Here is a 15,964-nt window from a genome sequence, read left to right as displayed (position 1 = left end):
TTACAAAATTATTTATATTCTCTACATTTAACATTCACCCCCACTGCATAACTCCGAGGTCAATGTGACGGAAATCTGCCCGGATAGAGTGGATGTGGAGAGGATGTTTCCACTAGTGGGAGAGTCTAGGACCAGAGGGCACAGCCTCAGAATTAAAGGACGTACCTTTGGAAAGGAGATGAGGGGGAACGTCTTTAGTCAGAGGGTGGTGAATCTGTGGAATTCATTGCCACAGGCGGCTGTGGAGGCCAAGTCAGTGGAGATTTTTAAGGCAGAGATAGATAGATTCTTGATTAGTACGGGTGTCAGGGGTTTTGGGGAGAAGGCAGGAGAATGGGGTTGAGAGGGAGAGATAGATCAGCCACGATCAAATGGAGGAGAAAACTCGCCGGGACGAATGGCCTAATTCTGTTCCTATGTCTTCTCCTGGGTTGAAGCAACTCAAGGGGAATTCTCGTTTCAAGATGTTCAGACTGTGGAAGGAGCAGCGATCAAGTTGTGTCAAACTTTTGCATTTCTGCTAATTCTCTGTTGAAAATACAAGCTTTAAAAAAACGTGACATATTTTTATAAACCCAAATGGGAAAGTCCATTTTATTCCACTCGTGAGGCCAAAGTGTTCAATTTCCTTTGGTTGCAATAGGCTCTTGCTCACCCATGGAACAATCTGGCATAGTTTACTCACCCCCCCCCCCCCCCCCCTCCCTCCCCTCCCGCCATTTTCACAAGCGGTAGAAAGGAAAAAAAAAAAAAAAATAAAAAAAATAAAAATGGGATTTTGCTACCATGCAGAGTACATTTCGACAAGCGGATTAAATAAAGAGAGATACTTACTCCACCTGCTTGGACCAGTCTGGGGGTTTACTAAAGGTCATGAATACACAGTTGGTCAAAATAGTGGCCATAATAATCATGCTGAACAATGTAGAACGGAGTTAAGGAAATGACAGTTAATCCTGGTGATCATTCATTAGCAGATTTATTAAATAACAATATATCGTCACATCCATGTTTAAACTTTGCTAGTTTCCGTCTCATCAATAAGGATTAAATCCACAGCTTCCTGGACGATACAAAGCTAAGTCTTATACCATTGAGATCCCACAAGATGCCTGGAAGGCCAGCTCCTGTTTGAAGTTGGTTGGCACTGTGATCCAACTCCAAATCACCCAAATTGTCAACACAATCTCACTGCGGGTAATTTCGAGTGTAAATCACGTCACGTTTAAGAATCGGATCAAAGGGTGGCCCGTTGCCCTGGGGAACGGGCGAGTTGATGCCCATCAGGATGGGCAGACACCGTGCTTCACCCAGGTGGCAGGCATGGAGATGACCGCCTCATGCCAGAGCCAGCTGGTAACTGGGTGCATTTTGGACCACGGCGTCATGCCTTGGGGAGGTTCAACAACGGCACAAACGCCAACAATTCACCGAGGAGACCAGGCCAAACTTTGGGGTTTGTTTATACGCCCAGTTTTGAAATGGAGGAGTAGTTATTTCCAAAGGAATTCCATCAACAATGGAAATGGTCTGCCTCAAGCCAGATACAATCCCAAATCCTTGTCCCAGTCAACGGAAGGCAAGGAATAGAATGGAATTCCGGACAATAAGAGCACGTGGCCTCGGACTTCTTATAGGATCTCCACAGTTCACTACAACCCTCGCCTCACTTCGCTGGAATCCCAAGGAATATTTCTCATGTACGACATTAACAATGCATGGCAGAATTAGGCAAATCATCTCACGTTGCACAAAGCCACTAACGTATACCACAGTGTTGTAATGAGGGCTTCCATACGTGTGGGATATTGAAACGGGTAACGGCAACTTAAGAGTTAAAATGATCAGAATTATGACTGGAGCACAAGTAGCAAATAACGCTTCCCATAGGGATGACTAACGGAGAGAGGGACACCTTGTCTATAAAGGTCTTCAACTGAGCAGATTTCTGTCTCACCACCCCACAAATAAAAAAATGTTGCTTCAGCCAAAAAAGCCCAAACCGAAAATGCTGGAAATTCACAGCAGGTCAATCAGCTTATAAGGTCATAAGTGATAGGAGCAGAATGAGGCCATTCGGTCCATCAAGTCTACTCCGCCATTCAATCATGCCTGATCTATCTCTCCCTCCCAACCCCATTCTCCTGCCTTCTCCCCATAACCCCTGACACCCGTACAAATCAAGAATCTATCCATCTCTACCTTAAAAAAATCCATTGTTGCGAGCTTCTGTGGGAATTAAAGCTAACTTAACATAACATCCATTAGACACAGATCCAGCTTGCTTTACTTTGCGATTCCTGCAGATAATGAAGAGGAGGCATCAGGCGACACATAACTCTGGACAACTGACAATAGACAATAGGTGCAAGAGTAGAGGCCATTCGGCCCTTCGAGCTAGCACCGCCATTCAATGTGATCATGGCTGATCATCCCCAATCAGTACCCCGTTCCTGCCTTCTCCCCATATCCCCTGACTCTGCTATTTTTAAGAGCCCTATCTAGCTCTCTCTTGAAAGCATCCAGAGAACCTGCTCCACCGCCCTCTGAGGCAGAGAATTCCACAGACTCACCACTCTCTGTGAGAAAAAGTGTTTCCTCGTCTCCGTTCTAAATGGCTTACTCCTTATTCATAAACTGTGTGGCCCCTGGTTCTGGACTCCCCCAACATCGGGAACATGTTTCCTGCCTCTAGTGTGTCCAAGCCCTTAGCAATCTTATATGTTTCAATGAGATGTCCTCTCATCCTTCAAAACTCCAGAATGTACAAGCCCACAGCCGCTCCATTCTCTCAGCATATGACAGTCCCGCCATCCCGGGAATTAACCTTGTAAACCTACGCTGCGCTCCCTCAATAGCAAGAATGTCCTTTCCTCAACTGGATAGATTACACATCAGGTGGATTTGCTCCAAGAGTCCAGAAACCGAATGGAACCTAATGGAGTTGACAGCTGAAGCAATTCAGCTTGTAAAGATCTCCGAACTTTTGCTCGGATCCCAGGGCATCCAAAGCAGAACACTCGTAATTTCCTTACAGTGGGAACTTGAACTGGGAGTTACACAACTCAATCTGTGGAATTCTCCGCCTCGGAGAGCCGTGGAGGCCGGTTCTCTGGATACTTTCAAGAGAGAGCTAGATAGGGCTCTTAAAGATAAAGAAATCTGTGGAATTCTCTGCCACAGAAGGTAGTTGAGGCCACACAGTTCGTTGGCTATATTTAAGAGGGAGTTAGATGTGGCCCTTGTGGCTAAAGGGATCAGGGGGTATGGAGAGAAGGCAGGTACGGGATACTGAGTTGGATGATCAGCCATGATCATATTGAATGGCGAATGGTGCAGGCTCGAAGGGCCGAATGGCCTCTACTCCTGCACCTAATTTCTATGTTTGTTTCTATCAGCCATGATCATATTGAATGGCGAATGGTGCAGGCTCGAAGGGCCAAATGGCCTCTACTCCTGCACCTAATTTCTATGTTTCTATCAGCCATGATCATATTGAATGGCGAATGGTGCAGGCTCGAAGGGCCGAATGACCTCTACTCCTGCACCTATTGTCTATGTTTCTATGATAGCAGAGTCAGGGGATACGGGGAGAAGGCAGGAACAGGGTACTGATTGGGGATGATCAGCCACGATCACATTGAATGGCGGGTGCTGGCACGAAGGGCCGAATGGCCTCCACTCCTGCACCTATTGTCTATGGTCTATTGTCGATCTGATGGAATGAAATTGTTCTTGCTCTTCCGGCTGCTGATTCAAGAAGTTTGGACAGCCACAGTCCGTTTTTGTTATTGCATTCAAAGGCACAGCACAGAACTCCTGGTGTTAGTCTTTCTCAAAGGCTAATTGATAGCTGGTGTAAGAGGGGGGGGGGTTAATAGGAGGTGTTCTAACGAAATCACTACTGAAACGCTGCTTCTCAACATTTAACTTGACCTGATGCTTTTCGGGACAATTGATAATGAAACTCTCTCCACGCGGATATTAAATGGCTAAAATATGAAACTGTTCTGCTGGCCAACAAGACAGCCCTCCCTCGATGAGTACAGATATCACAGTGGGGGGGGGGTGCTCAAGTTCATGTTTATAAAAGTTACCCCATGTGCATTTCCAGCATTTGGCTCAAGTTTTTTATTGCCTCCAGCATGTTGGGCTGCAAAACGCTGGTCTCATCTGCCACAGCTCAAAGCAAAGCAATTCAGATTTATAACCATATAACAATTACAGCACGGAAACAGGCCATCTCGGCCCTACAAGTCCGTGCCGAACAAATTTTTTTTCCCCTTAGTCCCACCTGCCTGCACTCATACCATAACCCTCCATTCCCTTCTTATCCATATGCCTATCCAATTCATTTTTAAATGATACCAATGAACCTGCCTCCACCACTTCCACTGGAAGCTCATTCCACACCGCTACCACTCTCTGCGTAAAGAAGTTCCCCCTCATATTACCCCTAAACTTCTGTCCCTTAATTCTGAAGTCATGTCCTCTTGTTTGAATCTTCCCTATTCTCAAAGGGAAAAGCTTATCCCCTCTCCCCCTCTCATCATTTTAAAGACCTCTATCAAGTCCCCCCTTAACCTTCTGCGCTCCAGAGAATAAAGACCTAACTTATTCAACCTATCTCTGTAACTTAGTTGCTGAAACCCAGGCAACATTCTAGTAAATCTCCTCTGTACTCTCTCTATTTTGTTGACATCCTTCCTATAATTGGGCGACCAAAATTGTATTTACATTGCAGTTTCAAACCAGGGATGGCATCTACAGCGCGTTGTACCTGGAGTGCTGCATGAACTGACTGCCGATAGCAAAGACTTCAATAGGGCAACCCCACGGCTCCTGCCTTTGCCTGCGAGCAGCGAGCCGGCCGAGCTGTAAACCATGCAGCTGATGAAACGTCGTTTGCAAGTCAGCTGCGCTTCTGACTGCGGGCTGCCAGCTGGCCTGCGTGCATGCTCTCGCCGGCCGCTGGCGAGCTGCACCAAATTTGCTGCAAGCAATGCGTGAACTGCGTCGCTTTTGGCCGATTCTTTGCGAGCACAATTGCACACTGGCTTTTGGCCGCTTGGCTAACTGCACGCTCGCCGGCTGGGTTGCACCAGCTCCCGTTGCTGCTCTGCGCCCTTGTGAATGATGCGGCCCACATGTGCTTCGCATCCACTCCAAAAGAAATCTTGCAATGCTTAAATAAAGGGGGGGAGGAATTGCTACTGCCGAATTCAGTGTGGGCCCATTCCATCATTCAGAACAGGTTTGTTTACTCCAGTGTTGTCAAAGGCCTTGCTCAGCAGGCTGAAGCCAGTTCTCTTGCTCCCTCTGTCGGGGAGTTTGACCCACCTTTGGGAAGACCCCAGAGGAAAAATACCACACAGCCTGGCAGCAAACATTTGCAACCCCTACAAGGCAAATCTGGTTGAGGCAACAAAGGCTGGAGAGAACTCAGTGGATCACAGGCCCAGCAGTTGGCTTTGTTTTACTGCAACCTTGCAGAATGCAACATTAGTTTGGTCACCAGAACAGGTTTAAAGACAAACGCAAAATAGAACAGCAGCTTCGTTTCCTTTTGCGCAAACTGCATCGATCGTGGCGGTTTCTAGTCCGCATTAACCTTACCGATTTGTTTTAAGGATTTCAAAAACCTTTTTTAGACACAAAACGCTGGCGTAACTCAGCTGGGACGGGCAGCATCTCTGGAGAGAAGGGAATGGGTGGCGTTTCGGGTCGAGACCCTTCTTCAGACTCAAAAACCTTTATCGCCTTGCATTTCCCCCAAAGAAGTGAACGAACGTCGCAGGGCCCAGGACAGCGAGCAAAATAACAGAGCGAGGAGACATGAATCATTTTGCAGTGAATGATCGATTCATAAAATCCCAGCAGATTAAAATAGCGATGTGAATGTATCAACCAAGAACAATGCTTAGTCACAGTTATAGCTGCAGTTAATTAGATACATTACTAAAGCAAATCTGTACGGCAAGCTCACAACCAGAGTACAAGGAGGGTACAAGCTCACAACCAGGGTGCAAGGACTTGATGCGCTTTTCCCCCACTAAAAACATTTTGTTTTCTTACCAGCGCTAAGAAATCAACGTCAGTGAAGCTTTCAATACACATTTCATGAGGACACAATTTTATTAATGGCAGTTAGAACCAGGCAGCCATGTTTCCCCAGCAACTAACAAGCTCCTCATGCTGTCGAACTGTCAAACATGTTTCCATTTGAGGAGTTGCAGGGAGGAACTGTGTGGGAAGGGACTGCAGATGCTGGTTTAAACCGAAGAGAGGCACAAAAAGCTGGAGTAACTCAGCGGGACAGGCGGCATCTCCGGAGAGAAGAATTGGGTGACGTTTCGGGTTGAGGCCCACCCGTTGTGGTTGGAATACAATATAGCGTTAATACAAGGCGGTGTTGCTGCCTCACAGCGCCTGAGACCCAGGTTCAATCCTGACTACAGGTGCTTGTATACACTGTGGATTTGTCCGGGTGCTCTGGTTTCCTCCAGAGATGTACCAGGTTTGCAGATTAATCGACTTTTGTCAATTTGTAAATTATCCCTAGTGTGTAGGATAGTGCTTGTGTATGGAGATCCCTGGTCGGCACGGACTCAGTGGGCCGAAGGGCCTGTTTGCACGCTGTATCTCCAAAGTTTGCAATCTAAAGTTATTGGCTTTTGACTGATTGAATTCTGAATTGAATTCCAGGACAAGGGGTCACAGCTTAAGGATGAAGGGGGAAATCCTTTAAAACCGAGATGAGAAGAACTTTTTTCACGCAGAGAGTGGTGAATCTCTGGAACTCTCTGCCACAGAGGGTAGTTGAGGCCACAGTTCATTGGCTATATTTAAGAGGGAGTTAGATGTGGCCCTTGTGGCTAAGGGGATCAGGGGGTATGGAGAGAAGGCAGGTACAGGATACTGAGTTGGATGATCAGCCATGATCATATTGAATGGCGGTGCAGGCTCGAAGGGCCGAATGGCCTACTCCTGCACCTAATTTCTATGTTTCTATGTTTCTATACAGCATGGAAACAGGCCATTCGGCCCACTGAGTCCGTGCCGGCCAGCGATCAGCCGTTCACACACTGGTTCTATATTATCCCACATTCTCATCCACTCCCTACACACTAGGGGGCAATTTACAGGGGGGCCGATTAACCTACAGACCTGCACGTCTTTGGGATGTGGGAGGAAACCGGAGCGCCCGGAGAAAACCCGCGTGGTCCCGGGGAGAACGTGCAAACTCCACACGGGCAGAACACCCGTAGCCAGGATCGAATCCTGGGTCTCTGTCACCGTGAGGCAGCAGCTCTACCCGCTGCGTCGCTGTGCCTCCCGATGGGGAGAACAAAGGTGGAAGATCTATCAAAACCCCATGCAAACTCGATACGCTAATGAATGAGCTCGTCAGTCAAGGAGCACATGTCATGGTTCAGCCAGAATGTCATCGTTTTCTACTGAAAGCCCAGGAACATTAGGAAGAGAATACTCTGTTCAACATGGAGAGTGGCTGCTTCACACAAATGCTGCAGTCACTATATAAATGCAGTGTAAATTCAATGGATGGGTCTGATGTGACATCAGAATGCATTGAACATTTCCTCACTGCTTCCATCCAGTCCTAGTAACCCCCACATCCTCATCTCATGTGGATATAGAGAGATACAGTGTGGAAACAGGCCCTTCGGCCCAACTTGCCCACACTGGCCAACAATGTCCCATCTATACTAGTTCCACCTGCCTGCGTTTGGTCCATATCCTTCCAAACCTGTCCTATCCATGTACCCGTCTAACTGTCTCTTAAATGTTGGGATAGTCCCAGCCTCAACTACCTCCTCTGGCAGCTCGTTCCATACACCCACCATTACCATTCAATCTTTTCCCCTTCACCTTGAACCTATGTCCTCTGGTCCTCGATTCCCCTACTCTGGGCAAGAGACTCCGTGCGTCTATAAGCAGGGCTTTAAGCAGGTTAAACAATTGCAGCAAGGATTCATAGTTTAAAATCAGTCAGATGACTCAAAAAAATCAGTTGTGTTAAACAGGCAGAGGCACAAAGCAAAAATCGTTGATATATGAATCTTTAAATACAAGTCCACAAATGCATTACAAAATCCCATTATCTGCTCTTATGACATTTAAAACGTTCTAATGCTTCCAGAGTTGATATGAATGCACTAAAACATCTGTTCATAAATATTTAAATCAGCCCCAATTTTTAAAGGACAAGAGATCAACTATTGGAGAAAATCTGATCAACTTCAATGAAAATTTATTTTGAAGGAAGCATATTTGAATTGTGGGATTTTCATTGCCACAGACGGCTGTGGAGGCCACAAGTCAGTGGATATATTGAAGGCAGAGTTTGACAGAGTCTTGATCAGTACGGGTGTCAGGGGTTATGGGGAGAATGGGGTTAGGAGGGAGAGATAGATCAGCCATGATTGAATGGCGGAGTAGACTTGATGGGCCGAATGGCATCATCTTTCTTCTGTCACTTATGACCTTATGAAGTATGACACTATTATCGGGATCAATTCATCCTTGAGAATTCATTTCAGTTTTCTCACAGAGTCATTATGTTCTATATTGTACAGGAAGGTCATTGCCGGGAAGTTGTACGGCAACTGTTTGCTTACGCCAAGTATTAGTTTTTAGCATTTAAACGGACGCGACCTCTTGGGAAAGGAAGGATTCCTTCCATCGCTTTTGTGCAGCCAAACCTTGAATGTGTTCTTTTTGAGCGTACGACTTCAAACACAGCGTTACCCCCAACATTACATTCCCGCAAAGGATTAGTCTTCAAGCACACTGTTAAAACGATCATGTTGTCTAAAGCCAAACCATGCAAAGCGTTGGTTAATGTTCCGTTTGCTTTCAGCTTCCTTGGGTGTAAACCACATCGGAGCTCTTTGTGCACTAACTCTCTTCACCCCCCACCACCACTACATTTAACAGAATACAGTGGAAAAGTGCGGGATCTCGTTAACGCCATTCAGGTTATCATTTCATTTCCCTGTGAAAAGGCAAAATCTGCAACAGAGACGTTGATGATCTCTTCACTTGATCTTCAGGCCCCCTCAACTTTCGGAGATGTCTTGTCAGACAAATTGTAAGCGGCGAACATTGGCCGCGGCTCTGCGGTAACATTGCACCGCTGCCGATCGGAAACATATACACAGCACGGCGACCATTCGAGAGAGAAAAAAAAATCTGCAAGTCAACTTATTTGGAGAGAACAAGCCAGATACTCATTACATGGTGAACACATTTGGACTAAGTCAAAATAATACGTTGCATGCATTTGCATTTAGTTTTCAAGTGGGGAAAAAAACAATGAAAAAACCCGCCCCCCCCCAATGCAGAATACAACATAAGCATGTTCAACATTGCCTACTTTTCATCCACAAACACCAAGGAAAAGCACCATAGGAAACACTACTAAAAGGATATGAGTGTATCAAAATTTTAATAGCGTATCTCCTCAGTGGATTCAAAGGGCCTAAAATGTACATGGCAGGTGCAGCACTAAATCGGAAGATTGCTTTCCCTCGGTTTAGTACTATAAAGGTCTGTGAGGAGAGAAGAGGAAACATAGTTACACAGAGAGCAAGCAGAAGATGTACAACACATTTGCATGCAGCAGACCAATGCTATTTCGACCGGGGGAATATTTCTCGCCGGCCATTACGCTTGCAGCGAGCGGCAAACATTTTTTCCGAACGCAACCCGCACTCGACACGGAGATCGTGTCGACAGTGGCTCAACTTGGAAGCTGATCGCACGGCTTTGCGCACAGGATGTCAAAGGGAATTTAGCTCTTCCTGTTGCAAAAGTGCGTGCCCAGGGCGTGAGATGACTTGATCTTTAAACTTTTAAACTAGTAACTAAAAAGGGACTTCAGAAGTTGGGAGAGCAGAAGCGGGTGGATGTAGGTAGACGAAAGTGCCGGAGAAACTCAGCGGGTGCAGCAGCATCTATGGAGCGAAGGAAATAGGCGACGTTTCGGGACGAAACCCTGAAGGAAATAGGCAACGTTTCTATTACGAAACGTTGCCTATTTCCTTGGGTTTCGGCCGAAATGTTGCCTGTTCCCTTGGGTTTCGTCCCGAAACGTTGCCTATTTCCTTCAGAGTTTCGGCCTGAAACGTTGCCTATTTCCTTCGCTCCATAGATGCTGCTGCACCCGCTGAGTTTCTCCAGCATTTTTGTCTACCTTCGATTTTCCAGCATCTGCAGTTCCCTCTTAAACAGGGGATATATGTGTAGGTTCAAATACTTTGTGCATCTGTATTAGTCAAAGCAGAAACATATTTTCGCCTTCATGCCACAATTGTTTGTTCAATTGCAGAGGTAACAGCACGTTTGGCCATCATCTCCAGCGAGATTTCATGGACCGATACCAGGGCAGTTGTACTTCGAAAAGGTTCATTTTTGTTTACTAATTCAACAAATGGCCTACTCCTGCACCGATTTTCTATGTTTCTATGATTACTAGAAGATATCCCATTGACCTCACCGAACAGTTTTGGATGAAGGTATTTCAATAATTCTCATCTCACCCTTCCAAGATCCATTCTCTCTGTAAATGGAACTTACTTAAAACAAAAAAAAAAAAAAACACACACACACACAATTTAAGAGCCCGATGTCTCAATTTCAACCACCCGTTCCCCCTTCCCCCCCCCCCCCCCCCCCCCCCCCCCCGAACGGCTTCCATTAGTAATCATCTTCTATTTAAAGGCCGCACAATTGTGGTATCAAATATTAACCTTGCTGATAAAGGTCTGTAGAATTCATGGCAATTAACGCTTATATACGATATTTACATATACATATTTCCAAATTTGTTGGCACACTAAAATGCTGCAGATACTCAGCGGGTGCAGCAGCATCTATGGAGCGAAGGGGGAAAAAATGGAAATTAAAAAAAAAAAAAAAAAATATATATATATATATTTTCCATATTTGATGTTGTCACGCAGGAAGAATTACGCAGACATTGCCAGGACCCGAGGGGCTGAGCTACAGGGAGAGGTAGAGCAAGCCAGGACTCTATTCCTTGGAGCGCAGGAGAATAAGAGGTGATCTTGCAGAGGTGTGTAAAATCATGAGGGGGAATAGATAAGGTGAATGTACCGATGCTTTCACCCAAAGTTGAGGAGTCAAGAACCATCAGACATCGGCTTAAGGCGAGAGGGGAAAGATGCTCCTCAAAACCAGAGGGGCAACCTTTTCCACACAGAGGGTGGTGGGTGTATGGAACGCACTGCCAAAGGAGGCAGGGACTATCCCGACATTTAAAAGACATTTGGACGGGTACATGGATAGGACGGGTTTAGAGGGATATAGGCCAAATGCGGGCAGGTGGGACAAGTGTAGATGAGGCATCTCGGTCGGCATGGGCAGGTTGGGCCGAAGAGCCTGTTTCCGTGCTGTACGAATGTCAGATGATTGATTGATTGAATAAGTTTATTGGCCAAGTATTCACATACAAGGAATTTGCCTTGGTGCTCCGCCCGCAGGTGACAACATGATACGCAGTGACCGTTAGGAATGACACATAAAACCTTAAATCAGGCCAGATTTAGCAATGATATTGATGGGATTGAGGATTGAGCAGACTAAAGCACACGCCCAATACCTTAAAGAGATTCAGGTGCATTAACCTGAAAGTATTGACTGCAATTTGCCTTCATTTTCCTTACGAGGTGTTCGATGGTGGCCACGCACAGCACGTTTGTGCCAGGGCGTGCGGTGCGGAGAGTCTGTCGGAGATATTCAGTGTCAGCATCAAGACACCACAAGCAGGTCACAAGGGCTTTGACCCACTGCCACATAAAGAGGCATTTGAAATCTCCACAACTGCCGATCTTGGGGCCAACAACTTTAACGAGGCAAGTCATCGCAAACATCGCAGGTACGTTTGTGGAGAGGAACACCAGGTTTCCGAGTTTTGGCCCCCCCATATCTCAGGAAGAACGTGCCTCTGGAGAGGGTCCAGGGGAGGTTTACGAGAATGATCCCAGGGATAGAAACATAGAAACATAGAAATTAGGTGCAGGAGTAGGCCATTCGGCCCTTCGAGCCTGCACCGCCATTTAATATGATCATGGCTGATCATCCAACTCAGTATCCCGTACCTGCCTTCTCTCCATACCCTCTGATCCCCTTGGTCACAAGGGCCACATCTAACTCCCTCTTAAATATAGCCAATGAACTGGCCTCAACTACCCTCTGTGGCAGAGAGTTCCAGAGATTCACCACTCTCTGTGTGAAAAAAGTTCTCCTCATCTCGGTTTTAAAGGATTTCCCCCTTATCCTTAAGCTGTGACCCCTTGTCCTGGACTTCCCCAACATCGGGAACAATCTTCCTGCATCTAGCCTGTCCAACCCCTGAAGAATGAGTGGGTAAACCTATTATGAATGTTTGACGGCACTGGGCCTGTACTCGCTGGAGTTTAGAAGGATGGGGGGGGGGGGGGGGAGAGAATCTCATTGAAACCCAATAAATAATGAGAGGCCCGGATAGAGTGGCTGTGGAGAGGATGTTTCAAGTAGAGAGAGTGTCCAGAACTAGAGGGCACAGCCTCAGAATAAAAGGACGTACCTTCAAAGTGGAGACGAGGAGAAATCTCTTTAGCCAGAGAGTGGGAATTCGTTGCCAGAGATGGCGGCAGAAGCCAATTCTTTGGGTATATTTAAGGCAGAGATTGATATTTTCTTGATTAATGCGGGTGTCAAAGGTTATGGGGAGAAGGCAGGAGCGTGGGGTTGAGAGGGAAAGATAGATTAGCCATGACTGAATGGCGGAGTAGACTTGATGGGCCGAATGGCCTTATGCTGCTCCTGTGGGTTGAAACTGTAATTTGCTGGATTTACCACTTTTTCACCACAGATTCGACACTTCAGTTCATATCCCAGGATATGAAGACAATTAAGAGCTTGCATGCACCCATTAGTTCATTAACCATTTGAGAAAATATAGCATGGGGAATGGAGAGACATTTGCAGTTTGACATTGGCTGGTTATACTCTGTGAATTTTCAAGTGCTGAGGAAGCAGGTCTCTCGAAATGTCATCGGTGAAGCCCCATTCTCTAAGTTTGTCAGCGGTGTTTGTCATTTTCCAAAATGTATTACACCAGAATACAACAAAGTAATTCAACGGTGTTACTTACATCTCAGCGGGCAATGCTTTAGTTACCTCGAAACCCGCGGGTTGTGGATCAAGGTGGCGCATCAAGCTTTGAAAGTGGCCAATCCATTTTCAGGTGCAGTCACACAACAACTTTGACCCACGCCAAACCAAATATCAAGAACCTATTTTTTTTTTTTTTTTTTTTTTTTTTTTTTTTGCCTCAGTTGAAATTTTGAAACTTGGCAGTGCATGCACAGGAGCAAACAATTTGGGGGGGGTTTCTGCATTTGCGCATGTGCAAGTTTGCACTGCTCATACGCGCATTTTTTTTGTTTTGCTTTTAGAGCAGAGCACAAAATCTATCGGGATCTAAACACGGCTTTGTCAACAAACAAATGAAGCTTTCAAAACCCTTTTTTAAAATTAAATACAAGTAAAAGCAATTTCAAATGTCGAGTAGCAAACCAGTAAAGCAGTACCCTGCCATCAATGCTTCTAACCAGTGCTAAGTGCAGGCATTAGGGTGCTTGGTTTACAAGGATACAGTGTTGAAAGGAGATTCGAGCTGGCTTTTGATGTTTGCCCCATCATATCAAACGAGAGAACCAAACAAAAAATCCCTCTAGTTTGGACATTAGCCCGAGCCAGTAAAAACACAGATGCCATTTGTAACAGTTTGCACCTTAAACCTACAGAGGACCAAATACAATGGCAGAACAAGCCAGTAGCAACGTGTTCACACGATTCTCCAAACATTGCCGAGAAAAACATTAAATGCCAATTTGTAAACTTAACCTCTTCAATATCTGACAGGTTGCCACAAGGAGAAAAATCTCACAGTGGAACGAGAACACAGATCAAAATGTAGGTACCATACCCGACACAATGATATAACGCTAACTGGTCACATGATGCGACGGGATTCTTTCAAGGTGAAATGCTGATTTCTTTCAAAAGCAAACCTCCTTGGACCTGCCGCATTCTAATTCTCATCTCATTCAATTATTTCCTCGATCATTAATCAGATCTTGTTTTTTAATTGTCTCGCCAAGATGCAAGACCTTAAGCTGCACCAACACCTGCAGAACTCTGGAGCATGACCTACTATCTCTCTATCTCCCCCTTCCCCCTCTCTTCTCCCCCTTGCCTCCCTTTCTCTCTCTCTCTCTCTTCTCCCTCCCCCTCTCTCTCCTTCCCTTCCCCCTCTCCTCCCCTTCTCTCTCTCCCCCACTCACCTCCCCTCCCCCTTGCCTCCCTTCCCCTTCTCCCCTCCCCCCACCCTCTCTCCTCGCCCCCCCCCCCCCCCTCTCTCTCCCCCCCTACCTCTCTCCGCCCCCCCCCCCTCTCTCCTCCCCTCCCCCCTCCCTCCCCTCCCCTTGCCTCCCCCCCCCTCCTTCCTCCCCTCCCCCCCCCCCTTCCTCCCCCTCCCCCCCCCTCCTCCCCCTCCCCTCTCCCCCCCTCACCGCCCCTCCCCCCCTCTCCCCCCCCCCTCTCTCCTCCCCTCCCCCTCCCTCTCTCCCTCCCTCTCCCCTCCCTCCCCCTCCCCCTCCCCCCCCTCCCCCCCCCCTCCCCCTCTCCTCCCTCCCCTCCCTCCCCCCCCTCTCCTCTCTCCTCCCCCCCCTCTCTCCCCTCCCTCTCTCCCCCCCCCCTCTCTCCTCCCCTCCCCCCTCTCTCCTCCCCCCCCTCTCTCCTCCCCTCTCTCTCTCCGCCCCTCCCTCTCTCCCCTCCCTCTCTTTCTCTCTCTCCTCCCCTCTCTCTCCCTCCTCTCTCTCTCTCCCCCCTCCTCCCCCCCCCCCCCCCCCCCCCCCCCCCCGTCTCCGTCTCTTGCCCCGCCCTATTATCCACCAATTTTCAAACTGCAACCATGCTTACATTTAGAACATCTTTCCAACTCCATTCTGCATTTTGCTCTACCCGCCTGTCCTTGCGTTTGTACTGACTGGATCTCTTCACGGTGTATCTAACCTGACGGGATAGCACGCAAAACAAAGCTTCCCACTGCACCTCAGTACACGGGACACTAATATACACCTAAACCTCTTGCAACTTTCAACTTCATTATCTCAAAACAAGTCACTTCAGCAAGACTTCTGGAAAATATTTCACACTTCTGTGACACCAGTATGAAATGTAGATTTTTTTTGGGGGGGGGGGGGAGAAGGGATATGGGGAGAGGGTCTTTGCACAGACCATGCACAGCATTGAGCCTCAATTAAAAATGCGCTAGATACATCGCTCAGCGTTTAACTCCGCACGCTTCAGATTGCAAACATTTAACAAAGACAACAGAATGATGCATCAGAGTGAACAACAGTAACCAGAATTGCAGCAGAAAGGGCTTTGCGCATATATAGCACCATAGCGCATATGTCAGGGTGACTGAATAGACTTCAATTGGCATTGTACAAGTAAATTCAGCAGCCATTTTGCGCACAGCAAGTCCCGTGCTATGTGGAAACTTCAGGAGTTTGGAAGAATAATGAAAGGCTTTAGAGTGGATGTGGAGGGGATCGCCTCCATAAGGCACTGGTCAGGCCGCATTTGGGGCATTGTGAGCAATTTTAGACCCCATATCTGAGGAAGGATGTGCTGGCTCTGGAGAGGGCCCAGAGGAGGTTTACCAGAATGATCCCAGGAATGAGTGGGTTAACATATGATGAGCGTTTGACAGCACTGGGCCTGCACTCGCTGGAGTTTAGAAGGATGAGGGGGGCCACCTCATTGAAACTTACTGAATAGTGAAAGGCCTGGATAGAGTGGATGTGGAGAGGATGTTTCCACTAGTGACAGAGTCTAGGACCAGAGGGCACAGCCTCAGAATTAA

The 15,964-nt window shown here is 47.1% G+C and overlaps 1 protein-coding gene across 5 annotated transcripts in view; it reads right to left on the bottom strand.

The window, feature by feature from the left end:
• Nucleotides 1-15,964, bottom strand: part of LOC129714660 (sodium channel protein type 8 subunit alpha-like) — a 138,372-nt gene that overhangs the window by 86,619 nt on the left and 35,789 nt on the right. For 2 of the 5 annotated variants that reach the window (XM_055664388.1, XM_055664390.1), the window contains exon 1: nucleotides 835-2,196. In XM_055664388.1, the coding sequence (XP_055520363.1) occupies nucleotides 835-914 (80 nt within the window). In that variant the 5' untranslated portion in view covers nucleotides 915-2,196. Of the gene's footprint in view, nucleotides 1-834; nucleotides 2,197-9,453; nucleotides 9,573-15,964 lie in introns of those variants that run through there. The other 3 variants (XM_055664389.1, XM_055664391.1, XM_055664393.1) reach the window with 2 other exon arrangements.

Source organism: Leucoraja erinacea, chromosome 40 (assembly GCF_028641065.1).
Source record: "Leucoraja erinacea ecotype New England chromosome 40, Leri_hhj_1, whole genome shotgun sequence".
Lineage (NCBI taxonomy): Eukaryota > Metazoa > Chordata > Chondrichthyes > Rajiformes > Rajidae > Leucoraja > Leucoraja erinaceus.
This window is presented reverse-complemented; position numbering and strand designations above follow the sequence as displayed.